Consider the following 24,459-nt stretch of genomic DNA (forward strand, 5'->3'; position numbering starts at 1 on the left):
TGCACAGTTAATTTTTGAATTTTTAGTAGCGATGGGGTTTTACCATGTTGGCCAGGCTGGTCTTGAACTACTGACCTCATAATCCGCTCACTTTGACCTCCCCATGTGCTGGAATTACAGGTATGAGCCGCCACGCCAGCAATAATTTTTGAGCAGAGACAGATCAAAATTACTTGGAGAGCTTGAAAGAAAAACACATGTCTAGGCTCCTTCTGTTCCATGGTCAGCTGTATATATATATATATGTGGCTTCATGTTATTTATAGCCCTTATTCATACCCCGAGTCCATGGACCTCTAGTAAAGAATCACTGATAACCGTGGTTTCCAAATATGAATTTAATGGCAAGCAGGACATACCCCCGAATTTAGAAATCAACATACTCCGTGAATCACCCTGCCATGGTGAGGTCAGGGTGTATGTGAAGAGCATGACAGACTGTCACAGGGGCCAAGGAAAGATGCCTATGGAGAAAGAAGGGCCAGGCTTGAGATGGTAGTGCCTTAGTATATTCTCCCACAGCACAAGTTTAGGAGCTCACAGCCCTAGAACACTGGTTTTTCAAGTGGAGAGAGTGATTTAGCCCACTTCCTTGGGACACTTGGCAATCTGGAGACATTTTTGATTCTCACAGTTGGAAGTGTGGGATTCTCGTGGTATAGGTACTGGCCAAAGATGCTGCTAACATTCTATAATGCATACCACACCCCACACAACAAAGAAATATCCATCTCAGAATGTCAAAGTACTAATATTTGGTCTGCCCGAGAGACTAACTGCTTCTTCCTAGATTGTATCTTTGATTGGTAGCAGTATCAGAATAATAGGAGGGTCTGCATTTTAATCTGTTTATATGTGATGGTCCTTGGTGGACATAAGAGGAGAGAAATGATGAGAAGGGTAGAAAGTAAACTGGTTGGTATTTCAAATAACTTTTCCTTCTCCTAAGTGTTGGAGATTTAAAAAGGATTTCAACTCTCAGGTTGGCCATGGTTTCACATGAGAGTTTAGATGTAGGGAATGACCTTTCTTTTCTCTTGGGAAACTCATTGTTTTTTCTTACTTCACCCTTGAACCTGTGACCTTTTGCCTCTTGCCTTTAAAGAATAAAATTCACAGTGAAAATAAATTATGAGGCCGGGCGCGGTGGCTCACGCCTGTAATCCCAGCACTTTGGGAGGCCGAGGCGGGTGGATCACGAGGTCAAGAGATCAAGACCATCCTGGTCAACACGGTGAAACCCCGTCTCTACTAAAAATACAAAAAATCAGCTGGGCATGGTGGCACGTGCCTGTAATCCCAGCTACTCAGGAGGCTGAGGCAGGAGAATTGCCTGAACCCAGGAGGCGGAGGTTGCGGTGAGCCGAGATCGCGCCATCACACTCCAGCCTGGGTAACAAGAGCGAAACTCCGTCTCAAAAAAGAAAATAAATTATGGCTTCCATAAGAGAATTTTCTATTCCTGCCATCACCACTTATTTCTGCAACCCTATATATGGAATGAGTATCCCTTATCTGCCTGGGACCAAACGTGTTACTACTGATTTTGGGAATGTTCAGATTTTAGAATAACTGTATTATACTTTTGGAATTAGGATTTTTGCATGTGGGATGCTCAACCTGTAGCAGGCTGAGAAAGATGAGGAATAGGAGAGGACTGTATTTTATTTACCAAAGTGGGTGTTTCCTTTGTCTTCCAAAAGTATTTGGTGAAAAGGGAGGAAGGAATTAGGCCAGGCTATTGCTCTAGTCCAGTGTTTGCCAATATGTGCTGAGCTATTATTAATAAAGATTATTATAAAAGGGGGGCTGTCCATGTCCAACAAACTTGGAAAAGTTGAATTAAATGTATCTAACCTAATTTTTAAATAATAGTGTATTATAGAGCCGTTCGTATCCTAATGGAGTGTATTGTAACCTCTGAGAGACAGATATATCTATATCTACATAGATATATAAAATATATATATCTGAATAGAATATATACATTTATACATACAGAGAGAGCGAGAGAGAGAGAGAGCGCGCTCTAGAGTATAAGGACATGTATAGCATTTCTCAAACCTCATTATATATAAAATATATATATCTGAATAGAATATATACATTTATGCATACACACAGAGAGAGCAAGAGAGAGAGAGAGCGAGTGCGCTCTAGAGTATAAGGACATGTATAGCATTTCTCAAACCTCATTAGACTCTTGGATGCTTTTTTCTCCAGATGTCTTTTGTATCGCCTGGAATCCTCTTTGAAATTGATCCTCTGGTCAGTGTAGCTTGAGAGCAGCATTTTCCCTTTGGTGTCTTCTCCTGAAACCTTTATTAAAGAAGTTGAAAAGTATGCAGGATGGGAGAACTATTCCGGAACCCATGCTTTATTAAAAACAATTTTATTAAATTGTATGTCTAGCCCCTTTTATGAAGCCTTAGAGAATAGTTGGTATTTTCTTCAGGGGATTATTTCCTTCTCAACTGTATAAGTAAGCATCATTTCTCTGTTTTGGAATCAATGAAGAATGAAATTTTCTCACTGTAGAGACAGTTGTTTCTTGTGTAGTGTACAGGGACTTCTGACATTTCTTGTGTTTCCTTCTTAAGTAAAGAAGAAGGAAAGGTCTTAGGTCACAATAGCTTTGGAGGATTCTGGCTCCTATATTTCATAAGCTTTTAGTTTAAAACGTATATACATCCCTCATATGTTTCCTCTGCAATACCTGGAGACATGAGGTGGGGACTGACTTCTCGTTTCTCTTCCATTTAATTCCTCATTCCTTACCATGCTCTACCTTTCATGTTTCCAGCCATTCTTTCTGCTTACCACTCTTAGAACACAGACATTGTAACTACCAAACTCAGGGGATGCCGGACTGAGTCACTGCTCCCCCTTTGTTTATTCCCCTGAGGAAACATGCTGGCTTGAAACCCTTAGGTCCCTTCAAGATAGCAGTAAAAAGAAGATTATGTGGAGAGACCTTCATAAATACTTTGTTTCCCTGTTCTTCATCCCACTCAGGATTACTTATTGCTTTCAGGACTCCAGCCCTGTTTTGGACTCTTGGGCACACTGCCTTTCTCTCTAGCTCATGGTTGGTTTTTACATAGAGCCTCCACCCACCTCTCCCTCTTTCTCATTGTGGACCTTGGTGCTGTGAGATTTATAGGATTTTACTGAGAAAGCCAGGTGATTTTCCCCATAGGCAGCCATCTGGAGCCACCCTGTAAACATCTCTGAAATCAGAAAAACTTAAGAAGATAACACAGGGGAAAAGTAGCATCTTCAAATCAGAGTCAAGTAATGTTTTGGGGAATACCCATTAGGCACTAAGCATTGTACAGGGTAGTCTCTGTCCCCACAACAACTCTATGTTTGTATTTTTTCCAGGGGTAAAAGAGCTTGCTCAAGCGCACACACATACACATTGAGTGAGTGACCAAATCAGGAATCCAACTTCTCTTTGACTTCAAAGCCTTTGGCTTTCCTACCCCGTCATACTTCATCCCTGATTAGAGCCAGTTGTGTGACCTGTAGAGTGGCTAGTGTTCAGTGGTGATTCTTATGTCTTTTCCTGCATGGATTGTTTGGAAATACTGGGTAAATAGTTCAAACGTTTTAGGACTTGAAGAACATAAATGAAAAATAGGGAAAATTTGAGAGAGGCTTCTTCCCTAAAGGCAATAAACAGGATCTTATAAACACTGATAACTTAAATAGCTCTATAGTATCCTTCTGAATAATGCTACGAGATAAATGTTGCTTAAATTTTATACCCCCATCTTACAATTTTAGGTTTAGGAATCTTAGAGAGACTGCTATCCATAAATGAGTTGTTAATCTTTTCAGAGCTCAACTAGCCCACTTCCCCTTCTCATTAAGTTTCCATTTAGCCATTAGGTGGGAGCTTCAAAAGGGAAAATCCAATCATGTATAATCTCTAGTTAATGGGCATCTATTGAGCGACTAGGTCACCAGAAAGAATAATTACACAGTACCTCTTTGTGCAGTAAACACAAAAATCAAAAGCTAATGCATTCCCAAGGCAAGCCAGATTGTTGCTGGCTAACAGCATACTCTTCTTCAGGGAGAAGGTTGGGGCACCCACCATGCTTGCTAGGGAAGATTGCAAAGCCATTCCAGAAAAACAAGGCTATCAAGGGAGGAAAGACGAAGGCAGGGGGCCTTCCAAGGCTTTGCTACTTCTAATTACTGATTCCTTGGGGTGCATTACTGAATAGCAGACCTTTTAGTAAATGTTTTGTTCAATCATCGGAAACTTCATGGGTCTTTGGAATTTCTTGCCACAAGTAAAAAAATAGTGATGTCTGAGGTCGAGCTTCAGCCTAACTCCCACAATTTAGCCTTTTTTCTGAGCATACCCAACCTTTGTAAATAATGACTTTATGTTTGCTTTTGTCTAACCACTAACTTCATTGATTTGTGAAAGATGAGCAGATCTCCCTTGACTCAAAATGGCATGTGTTAGCCACAAAGCCAAATAGTTCTTGGGTTTGTGTTGGTACACTGTAGTTTGAGTTTTTAAAATTATTTCTTATAGTTATTTAGGATTTGCAAAACTTGGTATAATTCAAATAACCTGTTTTTCCCCCCTTAGAACACTTCAGTTATGGAAGATCAAAATGAAGATGAGTCCCCAAAGAAAAATACTCTTTGGCAGGTAGGAATGACGGCGCACAGATTAGATAGCAACTGACTTACTGTAGATAGGATGTTCCCTCAGTTAATGTCCTCAGTAGAATCAAGAGCCAAACATTTTTGTTTTCTTTTGTGCAGTTTTGCTAGTTTCAGAATCCACCCCAATTTATTTTCATTTCCTTAGGGAATTGCCATTACAAATATACTAAAGAATTTTGGAGTTTCCACAAAGATTCTGAAGTGGCTGTAGCCTAAAATGTTCTGTCTATGGCCGCTGTGTAAGCCAAAGATGGACAGTGATGACATCCTTTGTCACCAGAATGGCACCATGCCACACACCAGTGAATACATGAATGGCCTTTTCTCCTTTTGTTCTGGACCTTCACTCTTCTCTCCCATTTCCATGTCCTTTTAAGCTCATCTCCTTCTCTGTTGGCTCTGTTTTAAGGTTTGCCAGTTTTCTTCCCAATTCCTGAGAGATTATTATTATTNTTTTTTTTTTTTTTTTTTTTTGTGAGTGGTCGGGGGTGTGGGGAGCAAGCAAAGTTTCATGATTTGGTGTTTTATCAACCGTCATGGTACACATGGCTTTCCCCTTCATGAAGACAGGATTAAAAGCAACAGAAATCTAAATCCGAAGATGATAATGTAAAAATAAGTTCTCTGGGTTCATTTGATTTGAAACTAAAAAGATAGATTAGTTAGCAGGAACAAAGTGCACCCAACTCATTTAAGATGAAATGAAGCAAAGCAAAACAATGCTAGGAAGAGCTTGCTGGGCTGAGCATGTGGTTGGAAATAGAATGTTGAAAATGTGCTATAGAATAGTGCACATGCCATTAGTTTCTTTTTAACATTGTGTGCAAACTGAATTTTGTACCCTCCTTCAGGTTTATTATTTTGCAGTGGGATGCTCTTTATTTACTATCTTTTTTTCAGTTGGCAGTGGTTCTTAACACTTTAGCTTTTAGTTTTTCTTTCATCTATCTTCCAGTCAACTAGTTAATAGTTATACAAGCACTCTAGTGAGGCTAGATGATTAGGAATCTGCCTGTAAATAAAATAACACTTTGGCTTATCAAATGAATTAATGCCTATGAAAGTACTTTGTAAATTATAAAGCAGTATACAAATGCAAGCTGTTATCATTATATTTAACCTGTTATGAACCATTATTTTGGCAAGTTATTTGAAAGAAAATATAGAAATAATGGGGGAAGAAAGCATACTTAGTTTCCTTTCTTAAGGCACTTTTGAGATTTTGATGTATATCCTTTACTGTGTCATGGTATGTTCCCCTTGTCATGAATTACTGTTATCATAATGCTTTATAAAAACCTGGATCTTGCCTTTTGTTTCATAATATTATTTTATAAGCATGTTCTGTTGTTATAAAAATACTACTTTTTTTTAAAAATGGAGTCTTGATCTGCTTCCCAAGCTGAAGTGCAGTGGTGTGATCTCGGCTCACTGCAACCTCCACCTCCCAGATTCAAGCATTTCTCTTGCCTCAGTCTCCCAAGTAGCTGAGATTACAGGCGCCTGCCACCATGCCTGGCTAATTTTTTTGGTATTTTTAGTAGAGACGGGGTTTCACCATGTTGGCCAGGCTGGTCTCGAACTCGTGACCTTAAGTGATCCAGCCACCTTGGTCTCCCAGAGTGTTGGGATTATAGGCGTGAGCCACTATGCCTGACCAAAATATGACTTTATAAGTTATAATTTTAGTGGCTTACATTACAGCTCTTAATGATGTGTTAGAATTTGTTTTAAAACAGTAGCCTATAATTGGGCAGTTATTTCTAACTTTATTATATTATGTTGGACATCCTTATGCTTAAAGCAGCATAGATGCCCCTTATTACTGCCAATATGCATCACAGCAAAGACTTTTCACTTCATCTCTATTTTTGAACTCTTAGTTTTTGGATCTGTTAAGGCTCAAATGTCTTACTACTATAAGCAAAATTGAAAAATCCTTGTTCAATGCTTCCCCCTGGTGGTACCTGGTGTCACTGAGCTTTTCCTCATACAAGATAAGAGGGAAGAAACATTCCTAGACAATGGGATGGTAAGATAAACTGAGTGGAAGACAGATGCCTTCCCATCTTATAACTCTAAATATGGACATAAGAACTTCAGACATGAAACTTCTAAGATTTTTTGTCAAGGAAGACTGAAGACTCCTTTGGATATTTAAAAGGATGCCTTCTCTGGGATGGGTTTAGTTTACTTTAAGTTGGGGGACATACTGATAGTGAAAGCTCTTGGTTCTTTCTATGCAAGACTCCTGAGATAAGTCCTATTGGAATTAATAGATATTTGTAATTCAACTCTTCAGTCCTTAGAATTATCTTTTGTGTTACTTTATTCTGGTATTATGTATGAGGAGGCTATCAGAAGAGTGAGACAGATTGCTTGACTAATATTTGACAAAAGTATTGTGTTTATTATTATTATTTTTTTAGACAGGGACGTTACTGTGCCTCATAGTAATTGTGGTTTGAGTCTAGTGACTGAGATTATTTTTAATGTTACTGTCCAGATGCAGTGTATGTAGTTTCAGTTTTAAAAAATACATACTGCTTTTATGTAAGGATATGTATAAAGATTTGATGAGAAATGCATTGTTAGTATAAGTCTGTGAGTTGTCCATAAACCACCCATGGAAGATGCAGAACTTTTCAGGTATACACGGTTTATTTGCCTTGGGTCACTTTCCGAGTAGGTAATTAAAAGAAGGATGGGAAAGTCTAAACTGTTTTGCCAGATTAGTAGCCCTGGGAAACAGTATGGAGGAGATTGAAACTGTTGGGTAAAATGAAGCTTTTTGGATTGAATTGCTTTCAGGCTTCAACATAACACAGTTTATCTTTGTTATATAGATCAGTGCTTCTCAACATGTGGTCCCTAAATTCTTGGGCTCTACTCCAGACCAATAAAACCAGAACCTCTAGAGTGAGACCCAGCAACCTGTGTGTTTAACAACCCCTCTTGTTATTCTGAGGCTAGCTCAAGTGTGAGAACCATTAGCGTAGATGTACACAGCATTAACTTTCAACCTTGAGGAAGTAAAACAAACTGTTAATAATCAATCAGTTGCCACTTTGCCAAGTTGAGCCGTTTCTCTAAGATGGTTATCTCCAGCGTTAGTTCACGGTTGGAGATAACTCATATATATCCTGTATATAGAGATACCCAGTATATATCTTTGGAGCATCATTTTATAATAAGCATTGGAAGATGATGATTTAAAGTGCCTTTTACAAATAGCTGTAACTTTTGTATTTCTTGTAGTGACTAATTTGAGAACACATAGCCCGAATACATTTTTAACTACTGAATGAATTAATAAAGGAATGAGTTTGGCTTTTGGGTAAAAGTGGCATTTTAAGATTAAATGCACAGGGTGAAAAATGTTTCTAATGAAATATTAACTAGATTTCTTTCCTCATTAAATTAATTATTTTTTATTTTTCTAAAATAGATAAGTAATGGAACATCATCTGTGATCGTCTCCAGAAAGAGGCCATCAGAAGGAAATTATCAAAAAGAAAAAGACTTGTGTATTAAATATTTTGACCAGTGGTCTGAATCAGATCAAGTGGAATTTGTGGAACATCTTATTTCACGAATGTGTCATTATCAGCATGGACATATTAACTCTTACCTGAAGCCCATGTTGCAGCGGGACTTTATTACCGCTTTACCAGGTAAATGTACTTGTCTTTTCAAAAGCTGAGCAGTGGAAGAATGCCTAGCCCAAGGACCTAGGTGGAGCTGGGTGGATATTTATGAAATGAATGAATGAGTACCGTGTGAGGCAGCATTTCTTTGGGACACATACTTTAATGTTTGGAACTTGAGGAATTATAATTTAGTATCTAGGAAATACAGTGAGTGTCTTTAATAGCATTCATTATTGGTCATAACTGTTGCTTCATTTAGTTTGTTGAATGAGTTGATGATATGCTTTTTATTTTGATGGAGTTTAGAGTGTGCACTTTGCCTTTGTATGTAATTTTAAAAAAGATGGCACTCTTTCTCCTTCAAACATAGTTTGTATGTTTGGGAAGTGTCCCAAAGTTTAGGACATTCATTTGTATCTGAAGTGACACTTAAGGAATGGCAAAAATATATTGGGAAAACTGGTAGCATGTCTTTATTATATTTCTTAAAGCCTGTTTCTGCATCCTCTCCCTCACTACCCTCTTCCCATATATGTCTCATGCACACATAGGTGTGTGTGTAAACACATACACAATCTGGTTAAATTTACTTTGATTTTTAAAAGTAGACTTTATATTTTTAGAGCAGTTTGAGGTTGAGAGCAAAATGGAAGGGAAAATGCAGAGAATTCCCATATTTACAGAGCCTGTTCCCTCAGCCTGCTCCATCGTCAGCATCCCACAGCAGAGCAGTGCATTTGTTACAATTCATGAACCTACACTGACACATCATTATTACCCCAAATTCATAGATTACATTAGGGTTTACTTTTGCTGTTATGCATTTTGTTGGTTTGGGCAAATGTATAATGACATATATATACTATAAGAGTATCCTACAGAATGGTTTCACCATGCTCCACCTATTCATTACCCTTTGATTTTTAAAAAATTATTTAAAATTTGCTCTATTCTATACCACCTTTTAATTTTTTTTGAACAAGGTGATGTCTTGCTATGTGGACTAGGCTGGTCTCGAACTCCTGGGCGCAAGTGTTCCTTCTGCCTCAGCCTCCTGAGTAGCTGGTACTACAGACATACACCACTGTGCCCAGCTCTCCTTTGAATTTTGATTAGTCATGAATTTTTTTCTGTTTCTACTTTTAAAAAAGATTCTCAATTTAAATTTGGCTTGGGTAAGATATAGAGATTTCACTCCTGTAGAGAATGCTGGCCAGAATGTTTTCTCTGATGTGTGGCCGGTGTAGTGTGGTGGTTAAAATTGCCATGTTTTCAGAATAAGCCTAGAAGTAGCCAGGGATGAGACAGTACCATTGCCACAGCCTTGCCCCTTGTCAGAGTTACAGGATAGCTGCTTAAAGAGCAGCTCCTCCCTTAGCCTGTCTGTGATTTTAGAACATCAAGACTCCGTGTTCTAAGTACTTCCAAACCAAACGAGAGCCAGGCTCAGGTCTCAGGCCTGAAACCTGGGGCTGCAAATTGACAAGCCAGCTTCTGATTTCTAATGCCTCTTCCAGAGCTTGTAAGTTTACCTTCTACAATGGAAGTTTTAAGGATATTTGAGAGTTAGCTTAGAAAAATCTGACACTGCGTCCTTTTTATGCTGAAATGGATGACTTGCTCATTTCTTCCATTAGAATCTTTAGAAAAGCAAGATATGAACCCTCTGTTTCTAGAATTGTAATGTTTAATTGCTGAAGGTGATCTTAGCCATCACTTAGTCCTGTTTTTCGTTGTGTAGATTAGGAAGCCAAGGAGAAATTAATTGGGTGAGATACCCAGAATCATACATCTTGGTTATGGTGGTGGTGGTGTGAATGATGGTAGGGGTTGGTTCAAAAATTAGTACAAAGGCTAGGGAAAATTCCTTAAATCGGCCCCAAGTATTGAATGTAAGGATTACAACTCAATTCAGTAATACTCACTTTTAATTATGAGGAGGGATACAGGGAGGGAGAGAGGGAGACATGCTTTTGATGATATGAGAGAGAATTGTAGGTGAATAGAAGTAAGGTGAGGCATGTGCACATGGTGCGGTTTCTCTATATGTACAGGGTTGGAACTCAGAAACTGATGGAGTCAGGCTGCATCTCACACCAGCAAAAGACAGTCGTTTTTTAAGTTGGCAATTGTATTTTATTTCTCATAAGTGATTTTAATTGATGAGATGATGCCTTCATTTTTCTCAAGCAATTTCATTTATTATTTGTTTTCCACTGTTTTGGCTTATTTTCCTCCCTGTAATTTGCTTCTGAAACCTTTTAGAGTGCCAGGGAACTCACTTTATATTTGCAGAGTGCCACAAGGTGGCACTGTTGAAGTTCTCTTGATTTGCAGAGTATAGTTCAGCGGCAACCCCATCTCTTGGGGAGTGTACAGCCTTGGAGAAGCAGCAGAACAGATGAACATGTGTTATGTATATAAATATGGTTAGTATAATTGCATACAATTCAGTTTTCATTACAGTGAATGTTAAGGCATTGTCCATATCTCTGTTAAAGTGGAATTTTGTGGTATTGAATATTACATGAAATGAATGGACCATTGGCTGGGACATGGAAATACTTTCGTTAAAATGCTATTTGTTTTAACAGGACTTGATCTGAACATATATACATATGTCAATATATATCATACATATGTATCTCATAGCTGAGGACAAGCTGGCCAAGTCGATTGTGTTAGTTAGTATCTAGTAGAGCTAGATTAAACATGGCATTAGTTCTTAACACAGACTCTGCCTTAAGAGCATCACAGGAGAAACAGGTCTATGTCCATGGTGATACTTAGATTTAATAATGTGTGGGACAACTTACCAATCATTATACTAGTTAGGTGTTTTGTTTTTTCTGTACATCATCTTGATTTTGAGTTTTTGCTCTGTTGAAGTTGACAGTCAACTTATGACTTCATTTGATTGCGAAAACCATTAATTCTGTAAAAATTATCTACAATTTTAGCTTTTAAATGCTTGCTGTGAATATCATACCTGTCAGTATAGGGAAAATGGAAAATGTTTGTGGTCTCTGGCTCCTTTTGGCTCAGTGGAAAAAGTGATAATTATGATACGCCTTTCTAAAAATCACAGTAAATGTTTAGTCTGCAATGTCAATTTCTGCAGGCTGAGTTTGTGGTTTATAAGAACTGTTGTTAATGGGAAAATTCATGCTATATAAAGTAGAGAAAGATTGTACTTCAAAAAGGACGATAAGCATTGGTGATCTGTTTGTTGAGGTGTCTAAGCAATTAAGAGTTTTGCAACACTTGGCTTTCAGGCCCTGGTTTATTCAATTCTCTTATCACCAAGAAAGGATGATAAACCATTATGGACTGTAAATGTGGCAGATTAGATTAAAGGTCCTAGGAGATGCGGAAGAACCAGAGTATAGACAAGGCTTTAGGTTGGGTACATGGCCAGAGACCCAGCGTGACAGTGGGAAAAGCATGGGTGCTGGATTCACACAGGCCCTCGGTTTGAATCCTAGCCCTTGCACTTTGAGGCTGTGTGATCCCACCTTTTGGAGCCTCAGTTTCCTCATCTGTGTGGGAATAATAGTAATAGTTTATTGCATGAGGATTAATGATAATGTGTTATGCCTGGCATCTATTGGGTATTCTGAGGATGGCAGCTTAAAAAAGAGCCCAGAGAGGCAGGAAACACCTGCTTCTCCAGAGGCAGTAAGATTTATTGCTAGGAAATTTTAATTATTCACCAACTGATTTCTGAATTGATTCATCCTGACATCATATAGGTGTGTGTGTCACTTTGTTGTTTTGTTTCCTGGGTGTTTTATGGAAAAAGATATTAGACTTTGTGACCTGAGCTGCTTTTTACTTCATTTCTGTCTGAATCCTTAGATTGGTGTTTTCCAAGTGAAAGGCATCCATGGAGGGACTGTTGCTGTTAGCAATTGCGTTGTTTTCTTTTAAAATGTTTAGAACTCCAGATTTTACAACTAGATTTGTGACTAGGGAGGGAGAAGGGGATAGCAGGGGTGGGCGGGAAAGGAAGTTTCTTTGCAGCTGCTCTTTGAAATGCATTTCTAAAATAGTAAAAGTTTCTGTAATTGTATGATCTAAGCAGCTGTGTTCAAACTGGTTGTAGTCAAGGACATTGAATTGACATTTGAGTTTCATTTTGATACGGTGTTATTTACATATTGACCTTTGAAATTTGTGCCTTTTAATTGTTTTAATTTATTATTGAAAATTTTCCAGCCTTTCATCTGGTTCCTGTAATTAGCAACAGCAGCATGTCTTCAGCACTGTGTGCAAAGTGTTATAGCCTCGATTTTCTGAGGCTGTAATGTGTCCTCTTGTTGCCTTGGGAAGAGGGGTGGTGGTGGGAGATGCGGGAGTCTCAGCATGATAGAGTAATGAGAGCCAGACATAGGTACTTCAGAAAATACTTAGTTTTAACACCTCAAAGCACTTTTTAGCCCAGGCAAGTGTACCACCTTATTCAGTAACCTCTTTGTCCTGAATAGGCTTGAAACCAGAAAGTTAAATGGTCTGCATGGCTCCTGAGGGTGGCTACTCTAAGGTGCCTGAATAGAGATTGTGTGATTCCTGTTCTTCTCAAAACATTTAAGGGGATATGAGACTTACACCAAGAAAATAGAGGGGCTTAGCTTTTTGCTAGAGGAGATGTGTAATAGTTTTTCTGCGGAAAGTAACAAGAAGATTATTCTGTAGCGGCCCTGTCCATTGATCTCCACTAAGGGGATTTTGGGGAGAAGAGAACAAAGACTGACATTTCTTGAGTAAACCTGTTATGTATCTGGCTTCTTATTTATGCTGTCTTATTAACCTTCCCAATAAGACTGGGAGATCCCCTCTGTATAAAATGAGGGCATTTACAGTACCTATCTCAGAAGGTTATTGTGCAAATTATATGACTTGATTTATTTCAGACATTTAATATCATTCTGATATTATGGAAAACTGAGATCCTAAAAGAAAATCTGATTTGCTTAAGGTCACACAAATAGCAGTCGACGGAACTGAGATTCAACCCAGTTTATCTGACTTTACAGGCAATATGCTCTCCACAAGACTAAACATGCTGCCCCAGAGAAGTATGAAGTGCATTTAAAGTATTAGTCAAAGGAGATGGGTCATCTCAAATATCACTGAGATGTTGCTTAATTGGACTGATGGCATTTGAAAGAAGAAGAAATAAGTATTAGTAAGGGATTTATTTATGTAAAAACTCATTGATAGCCTAGTTGTGAGCAACTGAGGGGGGAATTAAAGAGGACTAAAAGGGATATTGTTGCTTTAAACCAATAGTTCTCAATATTTCAGCATTATCTTCTTAAAAATACAGATTCCTGGGCCTTACCATCTAGAGGTTCTGATTTAGTAGGTCAGGAGAATATTGGGGGAATCTTTTCTTTGTTGCTGTTGTTTTGAAAATCAGTAACCCTAAGTTGAGTCAGATATAACCGCACAGGCTCATAGACCACCCATATAGGTGGAAGGTTTGGGTGCTACTTTGCCATCACAGATGATGGGGATATTGCAGGCTTTGAGGCCTGAAAAGGCAAATACCTAATGCATTCTTATTATTTATTTATTTTTAAAGACAGAGTCTTGCACTGTTACCCAGGCTAGAGTGCAATGATGCGATCTCCACTCACTGCAGCCTCCATCTCCTGGGTTCAAGTGATTCTCGTGCCTTATCTTCCAAGTAGCTGGGATTACAGGCGTGTACTACCATGGATAATTTTTGTATTTTTAGTAGAGATGGAGTTTTGCCATGTTGGCCAGGCTGGTCTTGAACTGCTAGACTCAAGCGGTTTGCCCGCCTCAGCCTCCCAAAGTTCTGGGATTGCAAGTGTGAACCACTGCACCAGCCCCTAATGCATCCTTTTCTTGCTGTTTGTTTCACCTCTCAGAGAGCAGAGGGTTCTAGAGGGGGAAGTAGTTAGGGATGTGTTTATAATCAATTAGGAGGATTTGGGTTAATGGTATGGAAATAATATAAACCTTTAAAAGTTCTCAGCCTGGGCAACATAGTGAGACCTTGTCTCTATTAAAAAAATTTTTTTTTAAAAAATTAGCCTGGCTTGGTAGTGCACACTTGTAGTACCAGCTATTAGGGAGGCTAAGGCAGGAGGATTACTTGAATCTGGAAGGTTGAGGCTGTAGTGAGCCATGAACATGTCACTGCACTCCAGCCTGGGCAACAGAGCGAGATGCTGTAATTAGCTATGTTCTGATATTAAGTGTAGAAACAAGATTAGGAAGATAAGTACCCTGCCATTATTAGAAAGATTGAAAGAGCTAAGTTTGTTAGTCCGTGGCTAGGGACGCTGAACAAAAATGTGATTAGGGCTGAAATATTCTGCAGTTTGAAATTCGGATGAATAATTTGCCAGTCCTAGTGATGGAAAGGCAGAAGTAGAACCCCATGTGATTATCCTTGGATTTCCCTGATTTTAAGTAAATATAGAAGATGAAGAGAGGCAGTCAGGTGCAGTGGCTCACACCTGTAATCCCAGCACTTCGAAGGCTAAGGCAGGAGGATTGTTGGAGACCATCAGGCAACACAGTGAGACCTCATCTCTACAAATAATCAAAAAAAAAATAGCTGAACGTGGGGGGCACGTGCCTGTAGTCCTGGTTACTTGGGAGGTTGAGGTGTGAGGATTGCCTGAATCCAGGAGTTTAAGGTGGCAGTGAGTCATGATTCCTCCAGTATACTCCAATTTGGGTAATAGAGTGAGTCCCTGTGAACCTTTGAGAATGGTACCAAGAAGATCAGATAATGTAAAATTGTCCAAAATGTTGAAGAAGTAAACTGAAAGAGTTGAAGACAAAATAATTAATTATTTGGAACAAAATTATAAAGAATGAAGGGATAGTGTGGTCAGCTAGATAGCATAGTGATAAAAGAAAGAAACAACATATTTTCATTCTCATGAGTGTAATCCCCTCCCGCCCAAGAATAATGGCTTTAAAACAAAGATTAGAAAAGTTATATTTGAGAAAGATGTGAAGATACTTAGGAATAACGTAGTTCCTATAAACAAGTAAGCCTAAATACATTGTATGCCTGGATGGTGGCAAAACCTGTGGTTGTAATTTTTGGAATTGTAGAACATTGTGAAGTCATTGGAAACCATTATGCAGAACTGTTGGGTACAGTTGTGCCCAGTTGCACATGGCAGTCTTGCATGATAGCACCAGAGATGATTATGAGCAGACATCCTGGTATTAAGAACTCGGGAAGGTGTTTTCAGGGTATTTAGCTATTCAACTTGATGAGTTTCAAAGGCTAATCAGCCTCTGAAAGATTGTGTATGGTTGTGTAGACCTAGAAGGATGTATACAGAATGTTAAAAGTTGTTCCCATCTCTGGGAAATGGGGTTTAGAGTCTCAAAAATTTTTACGCATCTACACTTCATAATTTTTCTATAATGAGTGTGACTAGATATGGTTTAAAAGAGATACAGAGCAGCTAGCATCAACATGTAAGTGAAAAGTTGCATTACAACTTTATGTAGTAAACCCCAGCATGGGAACATGAAAAGCAGGTATACCAAACTCACCTTATTTCCTTTTTGTATAAAAGTTACCAGGTTAGTAAGTGAGTCTGAAGAATGATGTAAAGATGGCAGTATCATCACAGGTTGCTTTTTTCAAATACCCCTGAGGACAGAATGGAGAGATGTGGGCTGGGCAGTGGCACATATAGATGACTGCAGACTGGTGGCTTAGTGTGGGCATCCTGGGCATGTTGATGAGTGCATCAATGTTAGCTTGGAGGGAAATACTGTAAAATAATAGCTACTAATAGCTAGCGTCATGGGTGCTGTCCTTGGTTTTGACCCGTTTAACGTGTTTACCAATACGTTTTAACATGTTTGCCTTAGTACTTTAGCGCATCATGCAGGTCTGGTATGGAATACCCACTCTTCTGGATGTGACAAAAACCAGAATTCTAGAGACTGAAATGGATGGGCCAGACAAAGCTTTGAAGTTGAATTACAGTAAGGGTAAATACAAACTTCACAAAGCTGCCCACCCCCCACCTTTACAACTAGCTGTACAAATAAAGCATTAGGGGAAATTGTTTTAATAGATGTTTTGTGGGGAGAGGCCTAGGATTTTATTCTTAACTTACTGCCGTCTTAGGCATCTTCTGTGATATGACTGTCAGATGAAGACAGTGCAGCCTTTGACCACATTAACTAATATAAATGACATGTGGAACGGACAGTGGTCCCAGTGTAGTCTTTATTATCAGACTATAGCTTTGGTCTTTGATCTAGTCCAGAGTAAGAGAATTTTAGTATATGAAGGACTTGGAAATCATAATACCTGTGTAATAATAGTTATTCTTAGAGTTGAAGAAACTTAAGTTTGTAAACCTTTTTTTTTTTTTTTTTGAGACGGAGTTTCACTCATGTTACCCAGGCTGGAGTGCAATGGCACGATCTTGGCTCACCGCAACCTCCGCCTCCTGGGTTCAGGCAATTCTCCTGCCTCAGCCTCCTGAGTAGCTGGGATTACAGGCACGCACCACCATGCCCAGCTAATTTTTTGTATTTTTAGTAGAGACGAGGTTTCACCATGTTGACCAGGGTGGTCTCGATCTCTTGACCTCGTGATCCACCCGCCTCGGCCTCCCAAAGTGCTGGGATTACAGGCTTGAGCCACCGCGCCCGGCCTGTAAACCATTTTTAATGCATCATCTCATTTTGATATTTTCAGAATCAGGTAGAGATTATTATCGTAATCTTACACAGATGAGGAAACTGAAAGCTTAATAATAGTATACCCACATCTGGCCTTTCAATACTGAGTTTAGTCCTACTATACTGCTACTAGTTATTTTGAGAAAAAAGAACAGATATTAACCTTGTAGAGTGCTTTCTTGTCTATAAAGTGTTTTCGTAACACTGTTTAATTTGATTCTGACAGTGTGAGAAAGGACAGTTGTTACTGGTGATTACTGTTTTGTATGTTAGAGCACAAAAATTCAAGGCATAGGGATATTTCATGTCATAGAACTAGTAAGTGGTGAACCTGGGACTTGAGATGGCAGTTTTCTGACTATATGTCCTGTGTTCTTGTCCCTACATAGAATAAGCCTGGGGATAAGCTTTATTTCTTGTGACTACAGAAGACGTGCTTATAATAACCTCCAAGATTCTAGGATTTGTAGACATGGGTTTATTGCTTTTGAGGATTTTCCCCGTGTGTTTAGGAACAGAAAATGGATACTCACAAAAGATAGATGAAAAGATTGACAAAAATACATTTACGCACAATCGACTTTAATTCTTGGATTGTCATTTAGCTTTTCATACGTTTTTCAAGATGAGTCGGTGTTTTGACTTTTTTGTCTTCTGAGCTTCCAGGGATTCACAGGGGGTATGGATTAATGGGGATATGATTTGTTATGAGAGACAGTGAATAAGATGGGAATAAACACAAACTTTGAAGCAAGAAATCTGAGCTCCAGTCTTGGTTTTACCAGTAGTAAGGCCAAGGTAGTGTATAATCTCGAGGTATTTATCTCTCTGTGCTTCATCTGTAAAATTTGGGGCATCATTGCCCCATAGAAGTACTGTGAGAGTTATATAAAAATAAAATGAAAAGTCTTTTATCATAATATTTGAAAAATACAGAACTGTCCAAGATCAGCTTTTACACACAGAGAAGAGTTGCTGTCAATTGTTTCATCATTAAAAATCAGATCCAAAAAGAAGTGTATATGTTTATGTACTCATGAATTTGAATATCTGTATATTTGGTATTACTAAAATATTTTAACTGGCTCAGGAATTCTTTATTCCTCTTATCTTTAAGGAAATGATGGCTGCTACCTTTCTCTCTCCCTTGCCATTCCCTCACGCCCTTTTCTGTTTTGTAGAGCAAGGCTTAGATCACATAGCAGAAAACATTCTTTCGTACCTGGATGCCAGGTCTCTGTGTGCAGCAGAGCTGGTATGTAAAGAATGGCAGCGAGTGATCTCAGAAGGAATGCTTTGGAAGAAGCTGATTGAACGAATGGTACGCACTGATCCCCTATGGAAAGGACTTTCAGAAAGAAGAGGGTGGTAAGTACTTGGGTTGCTTGTTCCCTTGAAAAAATTTCATTGACATAGAGTCAGCTTGATTACTCAAAAAGGCAATTATACTTGCAAATGTGCTGGCCTATTTTTAAAAAGAGGGGGGAAAATGAGTGGTCAGAAGTTGGAAGAAAAAAAGTTGTTAAAATTTCTCCTTCTGAAATGTGTATTTCCTTTATTAACTGTACTATGTAGTTTGAATGGGATTTGGCTTTTCAAAGCTATGTAGTTATGCTTTTTCCTTCACATTTTTCCTAGGTCATGATACCATTATCAAAATGTAGATATGACAAAAATGCAAAAAAGTCAAGTAGTGCCATTTTGCTGTTTGTTATTTCTTATAGTTGAGGAAGTAATCACAGTGATAGGATTTTTCAGAGAAAACTCGTAACTCAGATGCAGCTTTATAGCTAGCTCTATGCTGTATGGCCCAGTTAGCACAGAGAAAGAGAGAGCTACAGACAGAGGCGCAGAAGTGGGGCTGTATTTTCCTTATGAGTGAGGGTCAGAGCTGTATTTTCCTTATGGGAGGAAGTTTGATGTGCACTAAGTTAGATTTTTCACAAAGCTACATTAGTGCTTTTTATTAAACTCTATGGAATGAAAGGCTAGATTGTTGTGTATTAAAACTGAGAAAACAGAAGACCAGGATCATATTAGAGAGCTGTGAATTGAGCTAAACTTGTCTCTAACATGTAAATTTTTCAGAAATCCTCCTTTTGAACTGTCAAAGCTTAATGCAAGTTAAAAGACATGAAAGATATATCTTTGTCAGCACCTTGTTTAAATAAAATTCACCCTTTTATGTGCAAAAATGTAACATCTATTTTTTTTATTTGCCAGGGATCAGTACCTGTTTAAAAACAGACCCACAGATGGCCCTCCAAATTCATTTTATAGGTCATTATACCCAAAGATTATCCAGGATATAGAGGTAACTTTATGTTTTATCTGTTTTATGGGCTCTTTGTGTCTTGTTCTCAACTTTTTATGTTACCTTCGAGTGTTCTTTTGTTCTAAAATCATAGAACTAATAATTTTTTTTTTAAAGTTGAGCTTTTGAAGTAAATGTGTCACCATGTATAATCTGCAGCTATTCTTCAGAGAAGATGTCTTTTGCAAAGAATATCTAACTTTTCTAAAACATGAAATGCTTCTGCAAGGCTGCCAGTTAACTCAAACCTTAATCTAAAATCATCTTTTTATTCTAATCTGATAAATTTTCCAAAATCCAAGGCCCTTTTTTTTTTAAGTAAGCATCCATTTACATTTTTGAGCCATCTCTAGAGAACTAGAGAAGGCACATTGAATTTCCTCTGTACATTACTCATAGTTTTTCATAAAAATGACTCAGATATCATTCTAAGCAATAGTTAAGTGGATTTTATAGGGCAAATTATGCTGCTCCTGGACTGTTTTGGATTTGAGCGTAACTTCACCAGACCAGTAAAACTCTGTAAACTTGATGAGAAACATTGGAGATGTTTGATACCGTTCATGTGTTCTAATTAGTTCAGTTTTACTATTTAGCCTTTTTCCTTGAACCAGGAAAGACATGCACAGGCATTTCTCATTAACTCTTTCACATGTGTTCTTGGCAGGTCTTGGTTACTTCACTGTTTCCTCCTTGGCAGAAAAGTTTAGCCTTTGCTAGGCAATGCAATATCACCCATAAAGTTATACTCGGTTTCCCAAATGTGAAGTAATCCTCTCCCCCAGGTGATAGACATAAAAGTAATTGTGCCAGAATTCATTAACGGAAAAACATGTGCTTTTTTGGACCCCTCCCCCCTTCCAGGCAGATGTGAATAATGGAATCATTCCATTAATAGTAAATCTGAATGTGACTAGAATATCATTATTTAAAACACAAACTGTCTTGAGTAATCTGCTCTCTGAAGTGATCTATAAAGTAACCCTTTAAGGATGTTAAATAAAAACTTTTGCTAAATAAATCATAAAGTTTAAGATGTAATTGACCATCTGCAATTCAAAACTTAGAATAAGTTGCCCCTACAGTGTTAGTGTTAACTTTAATCTTAGGTTGATGCGTGTGTGTTGTAGGGGAGATGGGCTGTCTCTTACCCCTAGGTAGTTGTTCTGAGGCATTGCTTATGTACACATCTTAGAAACTACATTACCTTCTGTTTCTTTTTCCCTTGATGAGGGGCAACTACAAAGTTATCTCCAGACTTCTTTGAATAATTTTACCAAGAAATTCTTTGAAAAGAATGATGTTTAAAGTTAATTATGAACAAACAGGAACCCTGGAAGAACTCTGATCAGGTTGAAGATATGGCAACAGATTATTTTATTGAATCCTCGTGACTGCTGTTCTAGTTGACAGTGTGAATTCAATATTCTGTGGCATGACAGTATGTGACACCACCTGCCATCATCATTTCCTCAGGCTGAAATGATATTTTAAAGTGGGAAAGGAGGCAGATGTGAGGGGAAACAGCTCTGGGGGAAAACTCTATGTGACACACAATCTCTACATCATGGTGGTCTACCCAGTGGTTCTTAAAGTGTGGTTTGGAAAAACCCACTGGTTGGCCACAAAAGTCTTCTCCAGATTTTTGTGGGCTAGACCTCTTGATATAAGGGATGATGTTTATACTTTGGTATATGCACTGCTAGTAATAATAATAAAAGTAATGTACCACTAATAGCATTTACTTGTGCCAGATGCTTTGTTAACTACTTTATAATGCATTTTCTCATTTAACATTTTGGACAAAACATGCAGAGTAGGCCAAGTACTTATTTAAATTTGAGGAAACCTGAAAAGATTAAAAAGGTTAAACAGTTTAGTCAGGATCACACAGCTAGTGGGTAATTGAGTCTGTGATCAGCCATATACCCTTCTATCCTTAATATGAGTTTTTCACAATAGACCACTGGTACCACATCAAAATAGATTTTTTTATTCCTGTTTTGGGAGTGTGTTTTATTCTGTCCAGAATAAACAATATAGAGAGTTCTGTGTAGAGATCTATGTAGAGAGTTCTTTCAGTGATCCATGGATCAAATGAGAGTCTCATGAGCTTGGCTCTGTCCATATGGCTGGTGTGAAATCCTCACAAGCAGACTATAATAATTACAAATACCCACTTCAAGTCTTGTAGTGTATCAAACTATGTTGGGTGATTTACATAGATTATTGTTTTTTATTCTTAAAACAAGGTGCATGTTATTATCTTTATAATAAGGGGAAACTGAGACTAAAAGAAGTTTTAGAACTTGCTTTAAGTAGAAGAGATGGGATGGGATTTTTAACTGAGGTCTGTCTAGCTCTGTCTAGCTCTGTCTAGGCTGAGAGTTGTCATTTTCAGAGTGGAGAATTCAAGAAGTGAGGGAGAAAGAGGCATCTTTTATGCCTGCTGAATTTCAAAGTGGTCTTTACATCTTTCTCTAATTGTGTGACTATTCAGTGTCCTTGGCTGTTTGTTGAAAAAAGGGTATGAATTAAGATCTGATTAGTGGGCCCTGTTTTAGTTCAGTTATGAGAAAGTAGTAGGGTTTTAAGCACATTGCAGAAAGATAAATTACACGTGGAATGTCAAGTGGCTCTTTATGTCCCCCATCCCTCCCCAGTTGCCTGTACATAGCTTCAGAGTCTCTTATGTTTTTTTCCCTTGTACTTTGCAAGGTTGCCAGTTCACAACACCTTTTTTTCTTCTTTTTTTCCTTCTTCCTCCACCTTGATAGCTTGGCTTACGTGCCAGCTCCTATAATCTGTACATTGTCAGATTTGGCTCTGATGAGCAGAAAGGAGGCGTTCATCTTTGAATCTGCCCTTCTACATTGACCCACCAAAAATTGGCTTAATTTTCAGGGAAAAATAGAGAACCTGGCGTAGTGCAGCCAACTCATGTTATTCAGGAAATGAGGATGTGAGAAATGGAGTCTGGGGAGAATAAATATGTATTGTAAGCTTTCTGCAAAGGCTCATCTCGCCTGGGTGTTCTTGCCACACATAGAGAGGATTTAGAGGGTCTCTGAATTGAGAAGGAATTCCTAGAAAACCTGAGGCTCACTCCTAAAAGAAGCAGCCATGCTCTCCTTTGCTGTCTAAAGTCTTAGTAGTTGTTGTTATTATTATTGTTGTTACCATTAATGGTGGGCTGACTGCTAGATACTTTGCTACAAGTGATTTAATTTAATCCTCAAATTGTCAAAGCTGAGATTTTACTCCAAAACTCATGCTGTTTTCACTCTAGCATGCCCCCAGGTATCCATTAACAGAGAGATGGGAGTTGTTATAATGGGCTTAGAGTTCTGGTATTCTGAACTTGGATTTTTCTCTTTTGCCATTTGAGTAGTGATAAACTCCTTCAAGTAATCTACCTTCTTCCTCTCTTCATTCATTGCATTAAAGCCTTTGAAGTGCTCTTCTTGGACAGACCACTGGGAAAATGATGGTGTGTTGTATCACACCTCTTAATAAGCCACATTTTATTCAGGGAAAGCAGGGAGCCTTTTTTGTGGTTTGCGAACCTGATATTAACATTGTCCTGACCAGAAAATGTCAAAACTCGCCCACCCACCCAGTTGTGTTTAGGCTTCTAAAAATAATGTTATTCCTCTATACTCAGACATCTGTTTTCACTCTATTGCCAATTTAAATGCCGCTGTATACTCTGTGTATCATGGCTACTTTCCCAGTATTTTGAAAATTTGCACAGGGTAAGGGGATTTTACAAGTTCTCAAAAACATGAAATATTCCTCTACAGTAGCCGTACCACATGATGGCTAAGTGAAATGATAGGTATCCACATAATTAAAGAGGTACACCTGTGTATGACCTCTATTCCTGCTGCTGACATTAAGATAATAGTTGGATTCCATTTGAAGGCTGAACCTGTCTTCCTGGGAACGTTTAGGGAAGGCTAAGGCTTGTTAGCGTTAAATATCAGCCTAGACTGAGACAATAGTATCTGGCACCTTTGTGAGAAAATATATGTATTTGATGTTGCAGCTCACTATTATTTTTTGGTTAGTGTTTTCAACAACTGAAGAAGAGCATAACTGCCACCATTTGCTGGCACTATAATGAGAACTTACAGACATAATCTCATTTGAACCTTACAGTGGTTTTGAGGCAGTAGATACTACCATTCCCATGTTTACAGAGAGTGAAAGGCCTTTGCCAAAGTTGCTACTTGACCTAGGTATTTTCTACCCCAGTGGTCTACCTGCCAGTTTTAAAGATCTAGTTTTTCTTTAAAAAACAAAAACAAACAAAAAAACTCCCTGGCTTTTAAGCATTCAAGTAAGAGTCAAGGTCATCAGACATCATGGTGTAGTTTTTTAGGTCAGTGTAGTTAACAGGAAGTGCTGCTTTCTTGTGCAGGTATCCTTGGGAATTGAGAAGAGGAACTACCCAGGGTTGGTGCACAGTAGAGCGGTCAACTCCCTCATCTGGCTCCGAGTCTCTTTCATGGCTTTTCAAAACAAGTTACTCTTTGGGATTCAGGAAACTAATGATTTCTAAAAGTCCTAGGTGAGGACTTTCTAAAATGACACATTAAGAATTGGCTGACAAACTATTTCTTTTATAATGCAGAAACTTATTTGAGAAAAGTAGGCTTTTTATAAGTGTTGAGAAGCTAAGCCATTTGCTAACTGCCGTTCAACTTAGAATAAAAGTCTGGTATCTAGCAGAGCTTTTGAGAGGTCCTCTTCCCTAGCTCTTACTGGAGGGCTGGGGATGGGGGTATAGCCCAGCCTTTACTGTTGTCGTCCTCTGTCCAGATATCTCAGCGGACTGATGTATCTTACAGTCTGAGTATGTAGCCTGACCCTGGCTCCTCTGTGTAGTCTTCTGTGCTGCATCTTCAGGGTTTTGGGTATGGTTAAAGATTGTAGCCACATCACCCACTTCTAGGAAACATTTTAGAGTAGTGGGAGAACATGTAGGAAATTCTTTTTGGTATAGGGATTCCCCCTACCCCCTCTTTTAAATTAAAATAATTGTTTTCCCCTCAAACTCCCATGTGATAGTAAATGTGCTTTTTCTAGTAATTG

The 24,459-nt window shown here is 38.5% G+C and overlaps 1 protein-coding gene across 11 annotated transcripts in view; it reads left to right on the plus strand.

The window, feature by feature from the left end:
* Positions 1–24,459, plus strand: part of FBXW11 (F-box and WD repeat domain containing 11) — a 149,775-nt gene that overhangs the window by 90,578 nt on the left and 34,738 nt on the right. For 6 of the 11 annotated variants that reach the window (XM_017547679.1, XM_017547674.2, XM_017547675.2 and 3 more), the window contains 4 exons: positions 4,613–4,675; positions 8,141–8,366; positions 18,230–18,416; positions 19,272–19,362. In XM_017547679.1, the coding sequence (XP_017403168.1) occupies positions 4,613–4,675; positions 8,141–8,366; positions 18,230–18,416; positions 19,272–19,362 (567 nt within the window). Of the gene's footprint in view, positions 1–3,075; positions 3,089–4,612; positions 4,676–8,140; positions 8,367–18,229; positions 18,417–19,271; positions 19,363–24,459 lie in introns of those variants that run through there. The other 5 variants (XM_017547678.2, XM_037745425.1, XM_017547681.2 and 2 more) reach the window with 3 other exon arrangements.

The sequence above is a fragment of the Cebus imitator genome, unplaced genomic scaffold (genome assembly GCF_001604975.1).
Source record: "Cebus imitator isolate Cc_AM_T3 unplaced genomic scaffold, Cebus_imitator-1.0 Scaffold200, whole genome shotgun sequence".
Lineage (NCBI taxonomy): Eukaryota > Metazoa > Chordata > Mammalia > Primates > Cebidae > Cebus > Cebus imitator.